General features: G+C 50.9%; 1 protein-coding gene across 4 annotated transcripts in view; it reads left to right on the forward strand.

Annotated features, from left to right (window-relative positions):
• The window catches only part of Rbm19 (RNA binding motif protein 19), a 101520-nt gene that overhangs the window by 4977 nt on the left and 78128 nt on the right, over positions 1–18415 (forward strand). For 3 of the 4 annotated variants that reach the window (XM_074061135.1, XM_074061136.1, XM_074061137.1), the window contains exons 3-16: positions 877–996; positions 1166–1204; positions 1492–1690; positions 2306–2583; positions 4033–4113; positions 7724–7802; positions 9672–9743; positions 10551–10754; positions 11949–12079; positions 12821–12939; positions 13350–13446; positions 14493–14603; positions 15185–15385; positions 17096–17225. In XM_074061135.1, coding sequence (XP_073917236.1) covers positions 877–996; positions 1166–1204; positions 1492–1690; positions 2306–2583; positions 4033–4113; positions 7724–7802; positions 9672–9743; positions 10551–10754; positions 11949–12079; positions 12821–12939; positions 13350–13446; positions 14493–14603; positions 15185–15385; positions 17096–17225 — 1861 coding nt within the window. The remainder of the gene's footprint in view (positions 1–876; positions 997–1165; positions 1205–1491; positions 1691–2305; positions 2584–4032; positions 4114–7723; positions 7803–9671; positions 9744–10550; positions 10755–11948; positions 12080–12820; positions 12940–13349; positions 13447–14492; positions 14604–15184; positions 15386–17095; positions 17226–18415) is intronic. The other variant, XM_074061138.1, reaches the window with a different exon arrangement.

Raw genomic sequence — 18415 nt, forward strand, 5'->3', positions numbered from 1 at the left:
ATTTTTTTTTTTTTTTATATAAATTCACTTTTTTTTTTTGAAGACCACGTCTTGCTATGAGGTCCAGGCTGGCCTTGAACTCACAGTCCCGCTGCCTCAACTGAGTTATAGGTGTGTGCCACCACACCTGTCAGAAACAGTTATTTAAAAAGGCCACACAAAAGGGAGGTTGCCGTGGGGAGAGTGGTTGGCTGAACTGTGGCTGGTAGTGGCTTGTGGCAGTGCCATGCAGGCTTCCGAAGGACCAGCCCTCCCCAAGGTCACCTTCCAGAGTGTGTTGGATGTGTTAAGGTAGAGAGGAAGTCCTCCACACTCTCCATGCTCCCGGAGTCACCCCATTTTCCCCGGGACCCTGAAGTTGTTCTCTGGGGCGAGCCCAGCTCGCCTCACTATAATTAGGAGTCATCCTGGTAGCCTCGGCATTGCCCCCACCAGGCCCTGGCTGAGCGTGTGGCCAGTGTCAGCCATACCCATCATTCTGTATAGGTGGTTAAGAACTCGGAATTCTTGTTCCTGAGACACCCTGAGTTCCAGTTTTCACTTAGTCACTTGTTAACTGTGTCACCGGGGCACGTGGCTTTCTTCTCGCTTTAATTTTCTGGTGTGAGAAGTGGGAAGCACAGCAACTCCCACTCCCCACCGTGGGGAGGCTCGGCAAATTGGCACTCACAAAGCGGTGATAGGGCCTGTACAGAGTCCTCAGTGGGTGGTCACTATAACAATGACTTTAAGAGGGACAAAGCCAGGCTGGGGGTGGTAAGTCATTTGCTTCAACCCAACAAGTCATCAGCAGCTTCTCATCTCTAAAGCTTAGGCACTGGTGCTGAAGGTGGCCTTGTGCCTGGGTGTGAAAGTCACCTTCTTCTTCCCACTCAGGTGGAGTTCTGCAAGTCATTTGGGGACCCAACAAAGCCCCGAGCCTGGAGCAAACATGCCCCAAAACCGAGCCAGCCCAAACAGCCTTCACAAGACTCTGCTCCCCCAGAAACTAAGAAGGTATGCAGGTGGTCACTCCAACCCTGTCCCTGTCAGTGGGGCAGTCACTCTCTGGGAGGGAGGTGAGGATCTCTCGGATATATCCTGCAGGTGGGCCTGCAGGGCCACGCAGCTCCAGCTCCCCTCTCCCTCCACCATCCAAGCCTCACCACCTGCCTTCTGCTTTCAGGACACCAAGAAGAATAAGGTACCAAGTGAACTGGAGAAGGTGAGTCCTGAGGACCCAGCAGGAGGGCGGCACAGGCACAGGAGGGTGGAGGCTGGTCCTGGAAGCAGAATGCCCTGCCTCTCCTCTCTCCTTGTCCTGGCTCCTGGTTTCTCCGTCTTCTCTGATCAGCAAAGAGTCTCCTTGGCTTTTGTCAACTCACCCAGCTGACCCTTACGGTCCACTAGAGATGGGGAATGGGGGTGAGCTTGAAGGTGCTCTGCCCTCCTGAGGACTGGAAAGGCTGGATACTTAACCTCTGCCACTTCTTCTTGCACCTCTGCCACCAGCTGAAGGAAGACACCGAGTTCCAGGAGTTCCTTTCAGTTCACCAGAAGCGGACACAGGTGGCCACTTGGGCGAATGATGCCCTGGCCATTGAGCCCATGAGGGGGAAGAGCAAGCTGGCCAGTGACTACCTGAACTTTGACTCTGATTCAGGCCAGGAGAGTGATGAGGAGGCAGCTGAGGAGGATGCAGAAGGTGAGGGTACGTGTAGAGAGGTTGCAGTGTGAGGAACGGCTCTCCCCGTGCTGTTACACAAGGATTTTCCTGATACTCTCCTGTCCCTCCTTCCTGCTACCTATCTACATCACCTGTCACCAGACGTCATACAGAATGTCCTTTCTACTTTTACACAAAGTATACTGCACACCAGGGTACCAAGTGCAAAGGACAGAGTGACAGGTGTGTGCTGAACAAGGCGAAGGCCTAGTATAATTGGCACTCGTGTTGTTCTTGGGATTTTTGCTGAGTGAGTTGATTACAGCTGCTCCTGCCTCAGGGCGGAAGTAGGTAACTATGTGGGAGGATGGATGCCTTAAGTTGTAACATGCTGTACACCTTAAATACATGTGATCAAGCTATTAAAAAAGGTTAAGTAAAGACTAACGCAAATGGTGTGGGTTGAGGAGGGCACAGCTGGTGGCAAGCAGTCTCCACATTTATGACAAACATGATACCAAACCTGATTCTGCTTATCACGGGATTCACTGGGGCTTCTGGGCACCGGGGCCCTGGTCTGCTGGGCACCTGGCCTCTACCTCTTTTTGAGTCTCTGGTTTGCTCACAAAGGTCACTGACGGCATCTCCCTGTTTCTCCAGAGAAACAAGGCCTGGAACCAAAGGCAGCCGTACAGAAGGAGCTATCTGACATGGACTACCTGAAGTCCAAGGTGGTGCAGGCTGAGGCGTCCTCATCCTCAGAGGGAGAGGAGGAAGAGGACAGTGAAGATGAGGCGGTGAACTGTGAGGAGGGCAGCGAGGCTGAGGGTGGGGCCTCCTCTGCTGCTCCTGCCCAGCAGGAGAGTGTGAGCCAAGGGGCTGGCCCAGATCGAGGGGCCCTGCCTGGGAGCAGGAGACCACAGGACACCACAGCAGAGGTGTGTGTGCATCGTGAAGGACGGAGGGAGGAGGGGAGGAGGGCTGGGCCTGCGTGTGCTGCAGACGTGCTGCAAACCTTAGCCAGCCACTTACTTGCTGGGCGTGCCCTCTGAGTTCACTTACCAACACACCTGCCTTCCAGAGTCAGAGGGTGGAAATGAGCTAGCTGGGGCTGTGATCGTCGTACTTTGGATTTAGCAGCAGGGTAGGCAGATGTGAAAGACCTCACCAACAAGAGATGAATCAAGTGCACACTGCACACTAGGTGAGGTACGGCCAGGTCGTTGACTCTCATCGGATCTTGTGGGTGGGGTGTTCTACTTGTTCCCTTTTGTAGATGAGGAAACTGAGGCCCAGAGAAGGGAAGTGATTCCCTGGGTCATGGCTGGAAGGTGGTGGTGTCAGGACTCAGCCTAGGCCTGCTGGGGCTCGGAGGTTGAAATTATGAAGCTGGCTGCATCCTTGAGGTTGGCCGCTGCCTTGTCTCCACATGGAGTCCTCTGCTGCAGAGTTGGCAGTTTCACATGTAGGCCCTGCGTCCCCACCAGAAGTGTCTGCTCTCCCACATGGAGGGGACAAAGGGAGGCTTCCTCCCCTTTCTCTTTTCTTTCCTCCCTCCTTTTATTTGCTGCCTCTTCTAGCTACCACATCCTATCCACAGAAGTCTCATAGTTCTGGGTTCAAATCCCAGCTCTGACCCTTAGTGGTTTCCAGGCCTCAAATGAGCTGCTCCAGCCCACAGGTCTGTAATCCTCATCTGCAAGTGATGCTTCTCACTGCGTCTGTCCCTGCAGCCAGTTCCCGAGCATGTCTCCCTACCCCCCACCCGCTGCTCCTCCCCCCAGCCTTCAGGGCGCTAGAGTTCAGGAACGTTCAGACCCAGGAAGGTCACCGTGTGTGCTGCGTGCTGCCCCAAGGGCCTGCCAGCACCTATGCAAGTACATTGATGCTTGTGGAACCAGACAGGGCCATTTGGGCTCCATGTGACGTGGGAAGCCATTGACAAGTGCCGGCGTGGCGGGAAATGAGCTCAGGGCAGGGTTTGTCTCCAGAGGAGTTACCAAGAACTTAGGTTGTTCAGAGCTTTTGGAGTCCAGAGCTACAGGAAAAGCTCCGGAAGCCAGAATGCCTTTGTATTATAGGTGCAGGAGGACCCTGGCACCTGCAAACTGCTGGGCACATTGCATGCCGGTCTGCCTTGCATCAGGGGTAGCAGGTGTCAGTGTGTCTCCAGCTCCTTGTCATCCCTCTGGCTGTCCTTGTTGTCTGGGACCCCTGAGCCATGGCCTTTAAGCCTGCATCTCCATCGCAGTGGCAGCTCTGCAGTTGTTGCCTCTGCTTCTGGCCAGACTCTACTTACCACAGGGACAGGTACCTGCTGCCTTTCTCACCTTCCCGCACCTGGGAACTCACCATGGCCTTTCCTCTGTTCTTTGCAATCAACTCAGACAGAGAAGCCAGCAAACCAGAAAGAGCCCACCACTCCCCACACTGTGAAGCTACGGGGAGCACCATTCAATGTCACAGAGGTACGTGCTGACAGATGAGGGTAGGATGCAGGAGCCTTGACGGCACCCCTCTGTTGAGGGTCAGTGAGGGCATGACCTAAAGGAATTGAGGCCAGAAGGCTGATTTTAAGGTCACAGGCTTTATTGTCGTAAGGAAACAAGTGGTTCCATCAAGTCAGGGACACTGACGTCTACAGCAGGTGGGCAAACTTTCTATAAAAGGGGGCGGGGGCAGCTGGTAAATATTCAAAGCCTCATGGTCAGTCCAGCCTCTGTTGGGACTACTGAACTGTCCTCTTACAATAGAGAAGCAGACTTAGACAGTAGGGAAGCCAAGTAGGCATGGCAGCATGCCAGTAAAACTTGATCTGCAGAAACAGGATGCCGGCTGTAGTTTGCTGACTCTGGGCCTACCGTAGTACAGAGCACCTTTAATTTGGCCTCTGCCTCCCACGATATAAGCCTGTATCATCACACCTGGTCAGTATAGAAAATTTAAAAAGATGTAGCTTTAGAAAAAGGATGTGAAAGCCATCTACAAGGAAGATGACTGTAAGTCACCCACACTCAATCAAGAATCAGGTGCTAACTAGATGCGAGGGTGCGTGTGTTGGTTCCTGCAGGCTAATGACCACAGTGGCCTACTGTCCCTGGCAAACCTGGGCAGCCTGTCCAGCACTACTGTACTCCACCCAGTAACAACCATCTCTGCCTTAGTTCTAAAAAGCACTCTATGAGTAGGAATTATTGTGAAGCCTTTTTTCCTCATTGCAAAGTATCATGAACACCATGAGTGTGGCATATACTCTTACATTATTTTCTACAGTGTCCAGGTAAGCTGTGATGTACTTACCCAGTCCTCTAAGTTGGGACATGGGCTCATTCCAGTTTTCTATTACTAGAAATGATGCAAATCCTTGTGAACGGGGTCAGCTGAGTTTTTCTGTAAAGGCCAGGTGTTAAATATTTTAGGCTCTGTCATACATTCTTTTTCTTTTTCTTTTTCTTTTTTTTTTTTTTTGCGGTGCTGGGGTTTGAACTCAGGGCCTGCACCTTGAGCCACACCACCAGCCCTTTTTTTGTGATGGGTATTTTCAAGTTAAGGTCTCAAGAACTACTTGCCCAGGGTGGCTTTGAACCTCAATCCTCTTGATCTCTGCCTCTGAGTAGCAAGAATTACAGGCATGAGCTACTGTTCCTTGCTAAAATTTTGATCTTTAGCTTTTTTTTTTTTTTTTAAGGCAATACTGGAGTTTGAACTATGGGCCTCATGCTTGCTAGGCAGGTGCTGTACACTTGAGCCACTTTGCCAGCTTTTTTTTTTTCTTAATAATACATTGACAGTTTTGAAAAAACACTTTTGGCCTGCAGGCCATATGAAAGCAGACATGGTTTGGCAGCCTTGGTCCAAACAGTATACACAAACACATGCATGTACCTTTTTAAGGCCTTGACAGGGACTGTCACTTGCTCCCTGAAGCTAACGCACGCTTCCTCCAACAGAATACAAGTGTCTGTTTCCCTGAGCCCTGTGGAGTACTAATGTCAGATGACCTCACGTTTCAGTTTATAGTTTAGATTATCGGTGAGATCCATTATTCTTTCACTATTGTTAACCACACGTGTCCTCATTAAGAAAGTTCCCGAGTTCATCTCTTTTTCCCTTTCTTTTCCCCTGTACTCATCTCTTTTGATAAGCTTTATATTTGCATATATTTTGAATATTTACAAATCTGTATGTTTACAAATACTCGAGAAAGAAGCATCTGGGTTGTATTTAATTGAGTTGTCTGGTAATTTTGAGTCAGAATTAATTCAGTACCAACCATGCAAGAAATCACATGCTTTAATTAAAAAACAAAACAAAAAAAAAACCAACCACCAAAAAACCTCACTAAGTAGCTATTTGCAAAATTAATATACACAAAAAAAGTCATTTCTTCTCTGTCAAGAGTAACAGGGAAGGGGCTGGTGGCGTGCCTCAAGTGGTAGAGTGCTTGCCTAGCAAGCATGAAGCCCTGAGTTCAAACTTCAATGCTGCTAAAAAATAAAAATAATAAAATAAAATAAAGACTAATAGTTTGAAAGACATTGAGGAGAAAAGATTCTTTTTATATATCAACCAAAATTACAGACTAAGTCTGGATATCTTAAACATTTGGCAGGGGAAGGAGCTTAGTGGACATTCTAATAAAAGTTTTATAGGTTCTATATAAAGCAAACGTGAAATTCCACAGAAAGACTCAGAGAACATTTGCGAAAGCATCAACCCACACCCAGTTCCTAGAATGTGAGAGTGCCACTTCTTCCCTAATCAGTGAGTAGACGAATAAAGGTAATGAGCTCACAGTTATGGTTTCCTCAGGATTGGGTGATGTGTCAAAGGACAGCTTGAAATATCCTGAGAGGACCTTCCACTCCAACTTGGGGAAAAATGTTTTGAAGCTACCATAATTAGAACAGTTTGATTCAGGCAAAGGGGTCACCAAGTTAATAGACTAGGACAGAATCCAGAGACAGATTCTAATGATGGGGTGGAGTTTCGGAAAACAGATGCTTCCTATCAAGGGAGAGATTTTTCTGTAGCTAGTAAAATGGAACAGTCAGCTTTTGGTTTTTCCATTTTTTTTGATGTAGCACAGGCTGGCCTTAAACTCAAAATCCTCCTGCCTTGGCCTCCTGAGTACCAGGATTACAGGTGTGCCCTACCACTCTGGGCTGATTAACTTTTTTGAAGGAAAAAAAGATGGGCCCCCACCTTCCTCCTCACAGCAAGATAAATTTTTCAGATACATCAATGATTTAAGCTTAAAAAATATCTTTCTAAGCAATTTTGCAAAACGTGGCAGTGATAAAGTAAAGTACTAATTAAGTATATACCAATTAAAACTTCTGTAAAGCAACAAGTATGACAAACAAAGACACGAGGCAAGCCACAGTTGCTTAATAAAAACAATGGACTGACATCTAATTTAATTTAATTCACTCAGGTTTTTATCAAGGACATACGACCCAAGAGAAAAAGGGGCAAAGGACAGGTTTTCCAAGAAAGAGAGTTCAGATGAGCAGTACAGATATCTGAACTCACTCAATTATTTAAAGAAAAAAAAGAAGGAAAAAGTCAAAACTAGGTGGTCACAGTTTTCACTTGCCAGACTGGCAGGCATTTTTAACATTTGGTAATAAATGCCTTCGTGCACTGTTGGCCCAGCCTGTTGGAGCACAGCTTGGAAGAGTCAGTTCAAATGAAGAATTCACGTGCCTTGGTACTTAGGAGGTGGGGGTGGGAGGGTGGCAAGTTCAAGACTAGCCTGGGCTACCTAGCAAGACCCTGCCTGAAACAAGTGAACAAACAAATGTAATAGTAATGCTAACTTCTAGATGTCATGAAATTAGTTGTCGGGGCTTCTTTTGTATTTTATTTTATTGTTTTGAGGCTCTGGGGTTCAAGCCAAGAGCCTTGCTCATGCTAGGCAACGTCTCTACCACTGAGCTACATCCCTGTGCTTTAATTGAAAGATAAAATATTTGAGAATCATATCACTTAACATGTCCAATAAAACATTTGTTTATTTAAAAAACAAAACAAAACAAAAGAGGTACCAGGGAAAAACATTTCTTTTCCTTACAGAAAAATGTCTTAGAATTTCTGGCTCCTCTGAAGCCAGTGGCCATTCGGATAGTGAGAAACGCGCACGGGAACAAAACAGGTGAGGTCTCAGAAGTTCCCAGGGGGTCAGCGGGGCAGAAGTACAGGTGTGAAGTGGAGAGGTCCTAAGGGCACCATTTCTTTTTTTCTATTTGTGGCCCTCAGTTGGGTGAATGTGCTTAAACTGTCATCTGCCTGAGGCAGTTTGGTTTACAGAGATGGACTTTTCACCTGTTTCTCCTCTCCCCCTTTTCACAGCAGCCTTTGTTCATACCAGCAGGCTCACCTGGTTGATTCAGGTAGATGCCCACAAGTCCTGGGTTTTCTGGGCCAAGTTAATGGGAAGCTCTGCCGACAGGTGGACTGGTCTACCTTTCTGAACATGTGTGGTGTCATGCTGGGCCACATCCCTCCAGAGTTCCACTCTGGACAGCCAGCCTTCCCTGGCCTTGGACCCTGTGTCTGGCCACCCTGAGGTGGGGAGAATGACCCTAAGGAAGAATTAGAGCTGGGAAGGTGGGCACCAGCCCTGCCTGCTTACTGTCCACACCGGGATGCTGCAAGAGAGAGCGGCAGAATAACCACATCTCACTGGGCCACACTAAGGCACAGGGAGTTGGCTTTGTGGGTGTGCTGATGTCCTTGGCAGGAAGAAGTGCCTGGGAAGAACAACCATGGTCTGCCTGGGCTGGCACCTGGTGAAGGAGGTCTTCCTGTATTAGGGATAGTCTAGTCACCATACCATGCTGCATTTTTTCTCCAGCTCCCCTGTTGGCCTGCTTAGCAGGCTGATGTATCCACCAACCTCCCCTTTCTCCTCGCAGGCTCCTAGAGCACTGTGGAAAGAGAGGAACAGTCCCTGCCCAGGTTCCAGTCCCTGCTGGGTCACAGAGGATCCCTATGGCCTAAGACAAGGGACTTGGCCTCGCTGTCTTTATCTGTGCAGTGGGCCAACCTGAGTCAACTAGTGTAAGGAGAGCACAAGTTACGTTATAATGGCGCTGATCCTCCATTACCCACTTCGTGAGAGCTATTGTTACGTCAGTCGTATCTATGGTGGTGGTGCCCCTGGTTCGTGGCACTGCTGAGATCAGTCAGGAACAGGTCTGAGTTGTCAGGACTGAGAACCAGGTTGGAGGGCTGGAGCTAGAGAGCCAGCATCAAGCATGATGCTTTTGAGGGCAGCAGACGTCCCTGTACGAGAGCTGGGGAGGAGGCAGGGCTGGGGCTTTGGAAAGTACAGGCATAGGCTTCCTGGTCTTCTGATTGGCACAGGATGGCTTGAAGCAGGGCCAAGGAGGCCTGTGGAGGCTTTTGTGTTCTCAAGCAGGTTGGGCTGGGCCTGGCTTAGAGGAGTGGATGGGGTAGGTGAGATACATGCTGTGGGAATGGAGGAGATGGAGGAGTCACAGGATGGGAACAGCCTTGTCCCAAAGGTGGAAAACCCAGAGACTTTGGAGCAAGTTCTTCCAAGTGTCTTGGACGTGTCATATAACTGCTATAGAAAAGCGGGAACTTGGCCCTGTTCTGCTGCCTCTCAGGGTTGGGGCCTGATGAGGTCAAGGACACAGAGGCTTCTACTCAAGAGAGACACCTCATCCCCCACCAGCAGCCTGTTTCTGGGCAAGAACTGCAGGGGTAGTGGCCATGGCCATGCCGAGCCAGGTCCTGGCACTGCTATGCCAGCCACTTCTCTAGACGGTGTGCTCAGGGGTGGGATGAGGCTGGGGCAGAGGCCCTGTGTTTCTGACACCTGGAATCAAGCGTCTTCACCCACAGCACATAGTCTAAATGCTCCCTCTTAGGTTGACTTGGCTGAGAGGGGCCCGGCAAAGACAGATTCCCCACTTCACGGTGCAGATATCCCCCAGGACTCCCACAAGGGTCTGCAGAGCCTGCAGAGCTTACCCCTGTCACCTTCCTCTCTCAGGATACATCTTTGTGGATTTCAGCAGTGAAGAGGAAGTGAAGAAAGCGCTGAAGTGCAACCGGGAGTACATGGGTGGGTAGCACGGGTCAGGAGCCATCTGCAGGGTTCCGGGTCGCGTGTTCTTTCCTCTGTGGACCTCACACGTGGGTGTGAAGTGTCTCCTCTCTCCTCTGCAAGAGCCTGCTGGAGGCTCTGAGATGCAGTGGTGAGTGAAGGGACCACAGTTCCTGCCCCCTGCAGCTTGGAGACTATAAACATGGGGGAGAGGCAGTCATGGAACAGAACATACGTGCAGGTAACGTGTGTGAAGGGCGGAACAGGCGGGGTCCATGAAGGGGCTGGGTTGGGGGAGGCACATCTCTAATAGAACTGTGTCTGCCTGGGCTACGCTGAGAGGAGACATGGGACAAAACCTGGCGTTAAGACTATTGCTCTGGCTGAGGGGCAGTGTGTTGGATGCAAGTGTGCAACCCCTGAGATGGGGTTGCATCTCAGATCCTGCCATCGGCCTCCACTAGACATGAGCTGTGCTAGGAGTCCAGGTAGTGAGTCAGGAGAGGCATTGATTGAGCATCTTGGAGCTCATGTGCAGGACGGGTGACATTGAAGCGTAATTGGCACGTGGGTGAGGCACATGCCAGTTTACCAGCAGGGTTGTCCAGGGCTGGGTTGTCACATAGTCCATACAGCCAGCAGCACCAGAGAATAGACCCCAGGACTTGGGCTTTGTGACCCTGTTGTCTGAATCCAGGCAGGCCCACAGGATTGAAGTGGATTGACAAGGTGAGCAAGGTTAGCAGAGGTTAGCGCTGTCATTACCTGCCTGGGCCACAGCATCACTTGGGATCGCCAGCCAGGAGGCTCTGATTTCTTATGCAGGTGGCCGCTATATCGAGGTGTTCAGGGAGAAGCATGTCCCTGTGGCCAAGGGGCCTCTGAAGAACAGCACCAGACCCTGGCAAGGTCGGACGCTCAGGGAGGACGAGGAGGAGGAGGACCTGGCTGACTCTGGGAGACTCTTTGTGCGCAACCTGCCCTACACCAGCTCCGAGGAGGACCTGGAGAAGCTCTTCTCCACCTACGGTAGGTGTCACCTGACTCAGTCCTGGCTTGAGTCCTGTCTGCTTTTGACCTTGGACCGATGGCTCCAGCTGTCATGTCTGTAAAATGGAGCTACGGGTCCTGACTAGTGTCAGCGTGTCTGTGTACCATACTCTTCACTTGCTCTCTGGATTGCAGAGCTGAAGGCTATTCCTTGAGATCAGTTTCTCGCACTCAGAGTTTGGAGGTCAGTAACCGTATAGACCTGAGCACGCCCACCTGTGCTGACACGCACTGGCATGGAATGCTTTCTGTCCAAACCGAGCATCTGAGGAGAGATGGCAGGGAGGGGCATTTCTGCTGCTGTGATTTCTCAGGCTGAGCCTTCAAGGCCTGTGGTGCAACCTGGTCACACAGGGCTGGGTTTGGTGTTTGTAGGACTGTGGATGTTACAGGAAAGTGCAGTAGGCCTACAATGGAGGGGAGAGGGAGGGGGGTGCAAGGTTGGGACAATGAAGACATCCCAGCAGGGGCTGGGATGTCTTTTCAGAGGCCAGCCTAGTTTATGGGAGATCAGAGAGGCTGGGAGAGCACCTGGCGTGGGACAGGAAAGGCAAGGAGACCCGGAGCGGGACCTGCCCAGAGGCAGGGTTGTATAACCCCAAGCCCCTGTCCATTGCTGTCCTGCTCATTGGATTCTTCTGCTCTGGCTGCTGCCCTGGCTTATACCGTAGGGCTGGGCTGACAGGAGGGGCTTTGTCTACAGATAGCAGGTGTCCATTTGGGAAGACAGACCCACGGGGAGAATGTGGTGACATCCTCGTGTTCAGCTTTAGAAATAGTACAGAAACCATGGGTTTTGAAGGTGACAATATGGCAAACACTTTCATGGCTTTGACTGTAGGAGGCGCCATATTAGCACAGTTTCATGGCAAGACTGCAGTCAGTGAGGCTGAATGACTTGCCCAAGGCAGGCTACACGTGCAGGTGGTAGAGACAGGGTGCAGTCCGCTCTTGAGGTTAGAGGCAGGGATTGCGAAATGATGTCTTTGACCTTGAGATTAGTTTCACAGCTGGCACTCTCCATATTCTTGGGCTGGGTGGTCTGGACTGACCCAGAGCGAATATTTGCTGTGCTCATGAGTCACACCCATCATCTGACCAGTGCCTGGCACTTTTGTCACCCAGCACTCAGGCCTAGCCCGACTCACAGCCAACTGACGCTTTTGTGTTCAGGTCCCCTATCAGAGCTTCACTACCCCATCGACAGCCTGACCAAGAAACCCAAGGGCTTTGCCTTCATCACCTTCATGTTCCCTGAGCACGCTGTGAAAGCCTATGCAGAGGTGGATGGGCAGGTGTTCCAGGTGAGATGGCTCGAGGGCTGGATGGGTAGCTGCTGGGCTCAGGTGAACAGAAGAGAGAGAGAGAGTGTATGTGTGTGTGTATGCATGTGTGTCTGCACATTGGACCTAAGGACTCAACAGTGGTTGTCAGGCTGTCACCTCGCATGTGCCTCTAGAAGGTAAGATGCTTCACGAAGGAAGGGGTCCACTCTGTCCCCTTCATTGATTGTGGCACCCAGAATGTACCTGGCATACAGTAAGTACTCACAAAGTACTTGTTGAATGAGTGATGTGCCTTCACCTCCTTGGCAAGGAGGGCATCAACCGTGGCGTATTGAAGTGGCCACATGAGTGTAAGAATCTCTCTCCCAGTGTCACCAAGCAGTGTGCTTAGCACATCTCCTCCAGCACCCCCCCAACACACCTTTTCTTCATTCATTCGTTCATGGATTGTGGAGCTCCTGTCAACCAGGCCAGACCTGGTTCCCCATCTTATGAAGGTCACATCCTTACTGCCTGTGGGGACAGGATGGTGCCAGCTTGCCGGGTAGGGCTGTAGGTGCTGATTATAGTGATGATGTTTCCTTTGCACAGCAGTGTCACCTGGCCCCACCACAGTGTCTGGTACCAGTGTCAGGTGAATTGAGTGACCACATCCCTGTCCTCAGATCAGGGATGCTGCACTGAGGCGGCATACCCGTGACAGAGTTGATGTTCTGAAGAGCAGGGCTTGTGTTCACTCACCTCCTTGGTCTCCTCCAGGGCAGGATGCTCCATGTGTTACCTTCTACCATCAAGAAGGAAGCCAGTGAGGATCCCGATGCTCCAGGGTCATCTTACAGAAAGAAGAAGGAGTTTAAAGACAAAGCCAACAGCTCCAGGTCCTGTCCCTCTTCCAGCTTCTGCTCTCACCATATCCCTTGGAAGCTGCCTGGCTTCTGTCACCCTTCCTGATGGGGTTCAGTGCATGACCTCCAGAACATTGTTCTGTTTTACTCCCTTGCACAGTGGGGAGAGCAGTAGTCATGTGCCACTGTGCAGTGTAGTAAGGACTGCACAGGTGACTGTGCAAAGGGCAGGGTCCCTGGCCCAGAGGAAGTGCGTGACAGGTGCTCGAGATTGTTGATGTCATTGTCAGTCTTGTCTTAAGCCCTGTCACTTAGCTCATGGCAGGTCAGGTGGAGGGAGGGGCTCAGGCAGTAGGTTCAGGAGCCCACTCCTTAGCGGTTTTACATCTGAGAAAGAGCTTCCCATGCAGCCATGTGTGACCCCTGTTCACCTCTGCCTTCAGCTCTCACAACTGGAACACGCTGTTCATGGGGCCGAATGCTGTGGCTGACGCCATTGCACAGAAGTACAATGCTACTAAGAGCCAAGTGTTTGACCACGTGAGTGGGTGTGTGTGTGCTTGGTGTATGCTGTGACCAATAGCTTCTTCTCTGATGCACATTACAGAATTGAACTTCTGCTGAGTTAGTGTGGTTTTCAGCCAGTCAGCAAAGGACATCATTGATTTTGCCCATTCACTTCTCCCTGACCTCTTCAAGGTCAGCACTGTCTCTTAGAAATACAGTGCAAGTCACCACTTGCATTAGTATTAGGTATTAGTGACTATGATTTTCTAAAGCAAAACAAAACAGGCAAAGTTAATTTTAATATTATACACATATATACATAACTCAGCATATCCAAAATACTGTCATTGAACATATGCACAGTATATGTTCATTTTTTCTTACTAAATTCATTTTTTCTTTTCATTTTTTCTTACTAAATTCAGTGTGCATTTCACACTTAGCATAGTTTTGACTTAAATGTGCCACATCTCAGGTGCCCTGTTGCTCTGGGTGGCTTGTGGCCACCGTGCAGAACAATGTAGGCTAACCTGAGTTAGGAGGGAGGCTGCAGGTACTTAGGTGCCATGAGTATCCTCTGGGTACCAGAAACTCAGCCATGCCCAGAGCAGAGGATCCTGCCTTCTAGTGAAGAAAGACACTCACAGGTGCACAGAGGTGCAACGTGGTGGCCCTGGACCGAGGAACAGTGAAGTGTAGAGGATAGAGTGTGACAGCAAGGGTGAGCTGGCCAGCAGGGTGACATCTCAGCTGCAGCTGCTTGGAGCGCAGGGTATGAGATGGGAGTCATCTCAGGTTGAGGTCGGCGATCTTGTTGGGTAAGAGGAGCTAGAAAGTTGGGGGGACAGGAGGAAAGGACACTGGGGCCATGAAGGAAGGTGAAGTGGAGGAGGGGACTGTGAGGTCCTGGACTGACTGAGAGACCCACTAGAGCCACAGGAGTGTTGCCTCAGTGTGGGTAGGTGAGGGCCATCAACCAAATCTCTTTGCTTCTGAGTCACCTCAACTGCTAGTAGATAGGACGGTGCTGTCAGCCACCTGACAGGCCACCTGGCCTCATCCTTTTCTCCCTCCCACAGGAGACCAAGGGCAGTGTGGCTGTGCGTGTGGCCCTGGGGGAGACCCAGCTGGTTCAAGAAGTCCGACGCTTTCTCATTGACAACGGAGTCAGCCTAGACTCATTCAGCCAGGTGGGTTCTCACCTGGAGTGGGCGGTGCCTCCCTGCTCCATCTTCATGGCTGCAGAACTGAGAACAGGTTTTCCTGGGAAGCTGGGAGGACATGGGTGAGTCCTGTGGGTGACTGGAACTGTATGTGGAAGAAACCTGCAGGGGTGGCCCCTCAGAATTGTCCTCCCTGAGGGATGGGGTGCATTACAGGTAGCTTTTAGGCTATGAACTTGATACTTCCTCCACCTGTGGTGGCAGGTGGTCTGCACTGTCAGGAAGGAGGCTAGGCACTTAGACATGGCTTCGTTGTTGGAAGCCTCTGGAGTGCCTGGAAGGTCCAGCCAGGACCAGGGTCGGCGCTGTTGGAATCTTCCTTGCTTAGAAGAGGCTGTGGGACCTATGGGGTGTGGCTCTGGAGCCCTGGGCCTTAACCACTCTGTAGAGCTGTCCTGCCATGGTGAAGGTGGGCAGCATGCCAGAAAGAACAGGGCCTCCTGAGCCCAGCTGCTGAGGTGTCACCACGGGTCAGTGGTAGTATTGGTCTGAGGCCCCTCTCCTATAGTTCCATGTGTGTTCATTCCTTCCTCACTGCCACCCCCAAGGCCGCAGCAGAGCGAAGCAAGACCGTGATTCTGGCCAAGAACCTCCCAGCAGGCACCCCAGCAGCCGAGCTGCAGGAGACCTTCGGTCGCTTTGGCAGCCTCGGCCGCGTGCTGCTGCCCGAGGGTGGTGTCACCGCCATAGTGGAGTTCCTGGAGCCCTTGGAGGCACGCAAGGCTTTCAGACATCTGGCCTATTCCAAGGTAGGGCTGTGTGAGAGCGGACGTGCAGACAGCCTGGGTGTGGGGCCCGCACGAGGGAGCTCTGCTAATCCCCGCTCTGCTGTGATTCTGCATGTTATTCCTCCAGAACGCCCTCCTGGGCTGTCTTTCCCTGTGTTAACTTGACTCATTCTTGCTGTTCTCGCTACCTGAACCTACCATGAGCTGAAAGCAGTTCTGTATGTGGGGCTGTTTGGTTTTTGTTGTTTTGTTTTTAAAACAAACCAGGTATGGTGGTATCGGTCTGTAATCCCAGCTATGTGGGAGGCATAGGTAAGAGAATCATTGTTCGAGACAGGCTCAGGCAAAAAATGGGAGACCCTATTTAAAAAAATAAAACGAAAAGAGCTGGAGGTGTGGCTCATGCAGTAGAGGACCTACCTAGCAAGCTTGAGGACCTGAGCTCAAAACCCAGTACTAACAAAAATATAGCAGCAGTGTATTGGTTTCCTGGGGCTGTTGTAACAAGCGACCATCAACTTGGTGGCTTAAACCAACATTTATTTGGTCATATTACTGGCATCTAGAAGTCCCAAACCAAGGTGTCAACAGGCCTCGCCCCTCTTATGGCTCTGGGGCAGTCTGTCCTTTGCTGTTTCTGCTGCTGGTGGTTCCATGCGGCCCTGGGCTCGTGCCTTCCAGCCTTCTGGCCCTGCCCTCTGCTCCGTCTCAAGTCTCCCTCCCATGTTTCTCTTACAAGGACGCTTAGTGGACTGTGCCCACCACCATGAGTTCTTGATCTCTTCAGGATCTCTCACTTAATGACTTTTGCAAGTAAGGTCACAGTCATAGCTTCTAGAGGTCAAGATTGCATCACCTTTCAAACCACCACAGGTTGTTTCTGTTTGTCAGCAACTCTTCTGCTTCACAGACCCTGGTCCCCTCCCTGATCCCCAGAGGCAGGTGGGGAAATGAGTTAAACGAGTTCCCACCCTGTGCTACTCCAGCCTCATGGCATGTCCCCAGCCTGGGTCCCTGTGGCTACCAGGCTCTCAGGAGTCGATCTGTGCCTGGTCCACATGTGCAGTTACCTGGGTAGGACCCCGTGACAGATGCAAGTACCCCTGAAATGCAGACACCCCTCCCTTCTGCTGCTTTGGGAAGACATGCTGCTCACCAGAAAGCTCTGGCACAGTGGGGGCAGCAGTCAAGGGCACCGACTGGGCGTGGCCTCTATTTTGTTTTTTGGGGAGGTGTTTTTTTTTTTATTTTTATTTTTTGCAGTACTAGGGCTTTAACTCAGGGCCTTCACCTTGAGCCACTCCACCAGCCCTATTTTTGTAAGGGGTTTTTTGAGATAGGGTCTCGTGAACTATTTGCCTGGGTTGGCTTCAAACCACAATTATCCTAATCTCTGCCTCCTGAGTAGCTAAGATTACAGGTGTGAGCCACCGGCACCCAGCTCCTTTTTGTTTTTGACAGTGTCTGTTTCACTAACTCCTCCATCAACACTTGGTCTCCTATGTCCTCTGTGTTCAGACTGAGGGCAGCAACAGAGGCTCAGGCCTCTCCCTTGCAGCCAGAGATGCACCCGGCTGTGTCCAGGTATCCGGCAGCATGTAGACTTCTGGGCCGGGTTCTTTTGGCTCTGTCAGCTCTGCTTCTCTGGTCCTCATCTGTGAGTGGGGCTGAGTCCCTCCCCAGCAGGGCCCTGTGATGAGGCCCCATGGGTCACCACCCCTGTTTCCACAGTTCCACCATGTCCCCCTGTATCTGGAGTGGGCTCCAGTTGGCGTTTTCTCCAGCACAGCCCCTCAGAAGAAGGAACCCCAAGACACACCAGCAGAAGCTGCAGAAGGAGACAAGGGGGAGCAAGAAACTGGTAAGGTACTGAGTGTGCAGTCAGGCCACCCTGAAAACCAGCAGCTGTCAGAGTCTTGGATTGCAGAGGCAGATACAGCATTCTTAAACGTAGTGCATCAGAATTGGGCACAGCCTTTGGTAGGCAGCTTTTTAAGCTGTCTGTTAGAGGTTGGGGAGAAGGAAACCTAGACTCTATTAATAGGGACACAGAACAGAGCAAGTGGAACCCTTATTTCGTAGGTGACCAGGGACAGGTGGAGGAGAAGGTTATTCTCACATCCTTGGGGTGCCACAGTGCCCCCTGGTGTCCAGTGACTGCAGAGGCCGGAAAGGAAAGGGCAGCAGTGGATCTTGGGGCCAGACAGGGTGTCCCCAGGCCCCTAGCTCACATCTCCACTTAGGGTGAGGCATCCTCACTGGCATTTGATTCAGGGTAGTTCGTCCTCATTGGGACTGGTGCAAACCGCAGGGCATGTCACACCCCTGGACCTCGATCATGGAATGCCAGGAATGCCTCTGGCACTGAGACCCTGAAGCACTCCCACAGGTCTCAGACGCTCCCTAGGGGGCGGTGCAACCTCCCAGGAGAACTTCTGAGCGGGGACCGTGGCCTCCTGTTCAGTTTGGAGTAGGAAGGCTTTTGTGGATGTTAGGATTTTACCCATCAGTCTGCGCCTGGTGGTGCAGGCCTGAAATCCCAGCGCTCAGGAGACTGCAGCAGGAGGATTGGGAGTTTGAGGCCAGCTTGGGCTACATAATGACAAGACCCAGCCTCAAAATAAAAAAAAAAAAATAGAGCATCAGTAACAGTGCTCCCGATAAGCCCACATAATAGGGTTAGCCAATTGGTTTATTCAAGATTTAAAAAAGTCCTGTGACTACCATCTCCATTGTTCTTCTATATTTAAAAAAAAATGCAGCAAGAAAAGGAGAGTGTAGAAAAGCAAAATTGTCAGATATATAAGATTTAAATTCTCACTTAAATCAGGTTGCCATCACCAAACATAATCCCTTCCACCCAAGCCGCCTGCATTTCTCCTTCCATTGTTCCATTTTGGGTCCTCAGGACTAGCCGAGTTGGTACCAGCCATCAGGGAACCACTGATCTGGAAGCTTTGTTCAAGTCAGGATGGAACATTCTTCAGTCTCTTTCCTCCGTGATCCCAAAGTGCCCCTAGGTGTGGAGCTGGCGGTGGTTGGTATAGACCT

Source organism: Castor canadensis, chromosome 18 (assembly GCF_047511655.1).
Source record: "Castor canadensis chromosome 18, mCasCan1.hap1v2, whole genome shotgun sequence".
NCBI classification, from domain to species: Eukaryota; Metazoa; Chordata; class Mammalia; order Rodentia; family Castoridae; genus Castor; species Castor canadensis.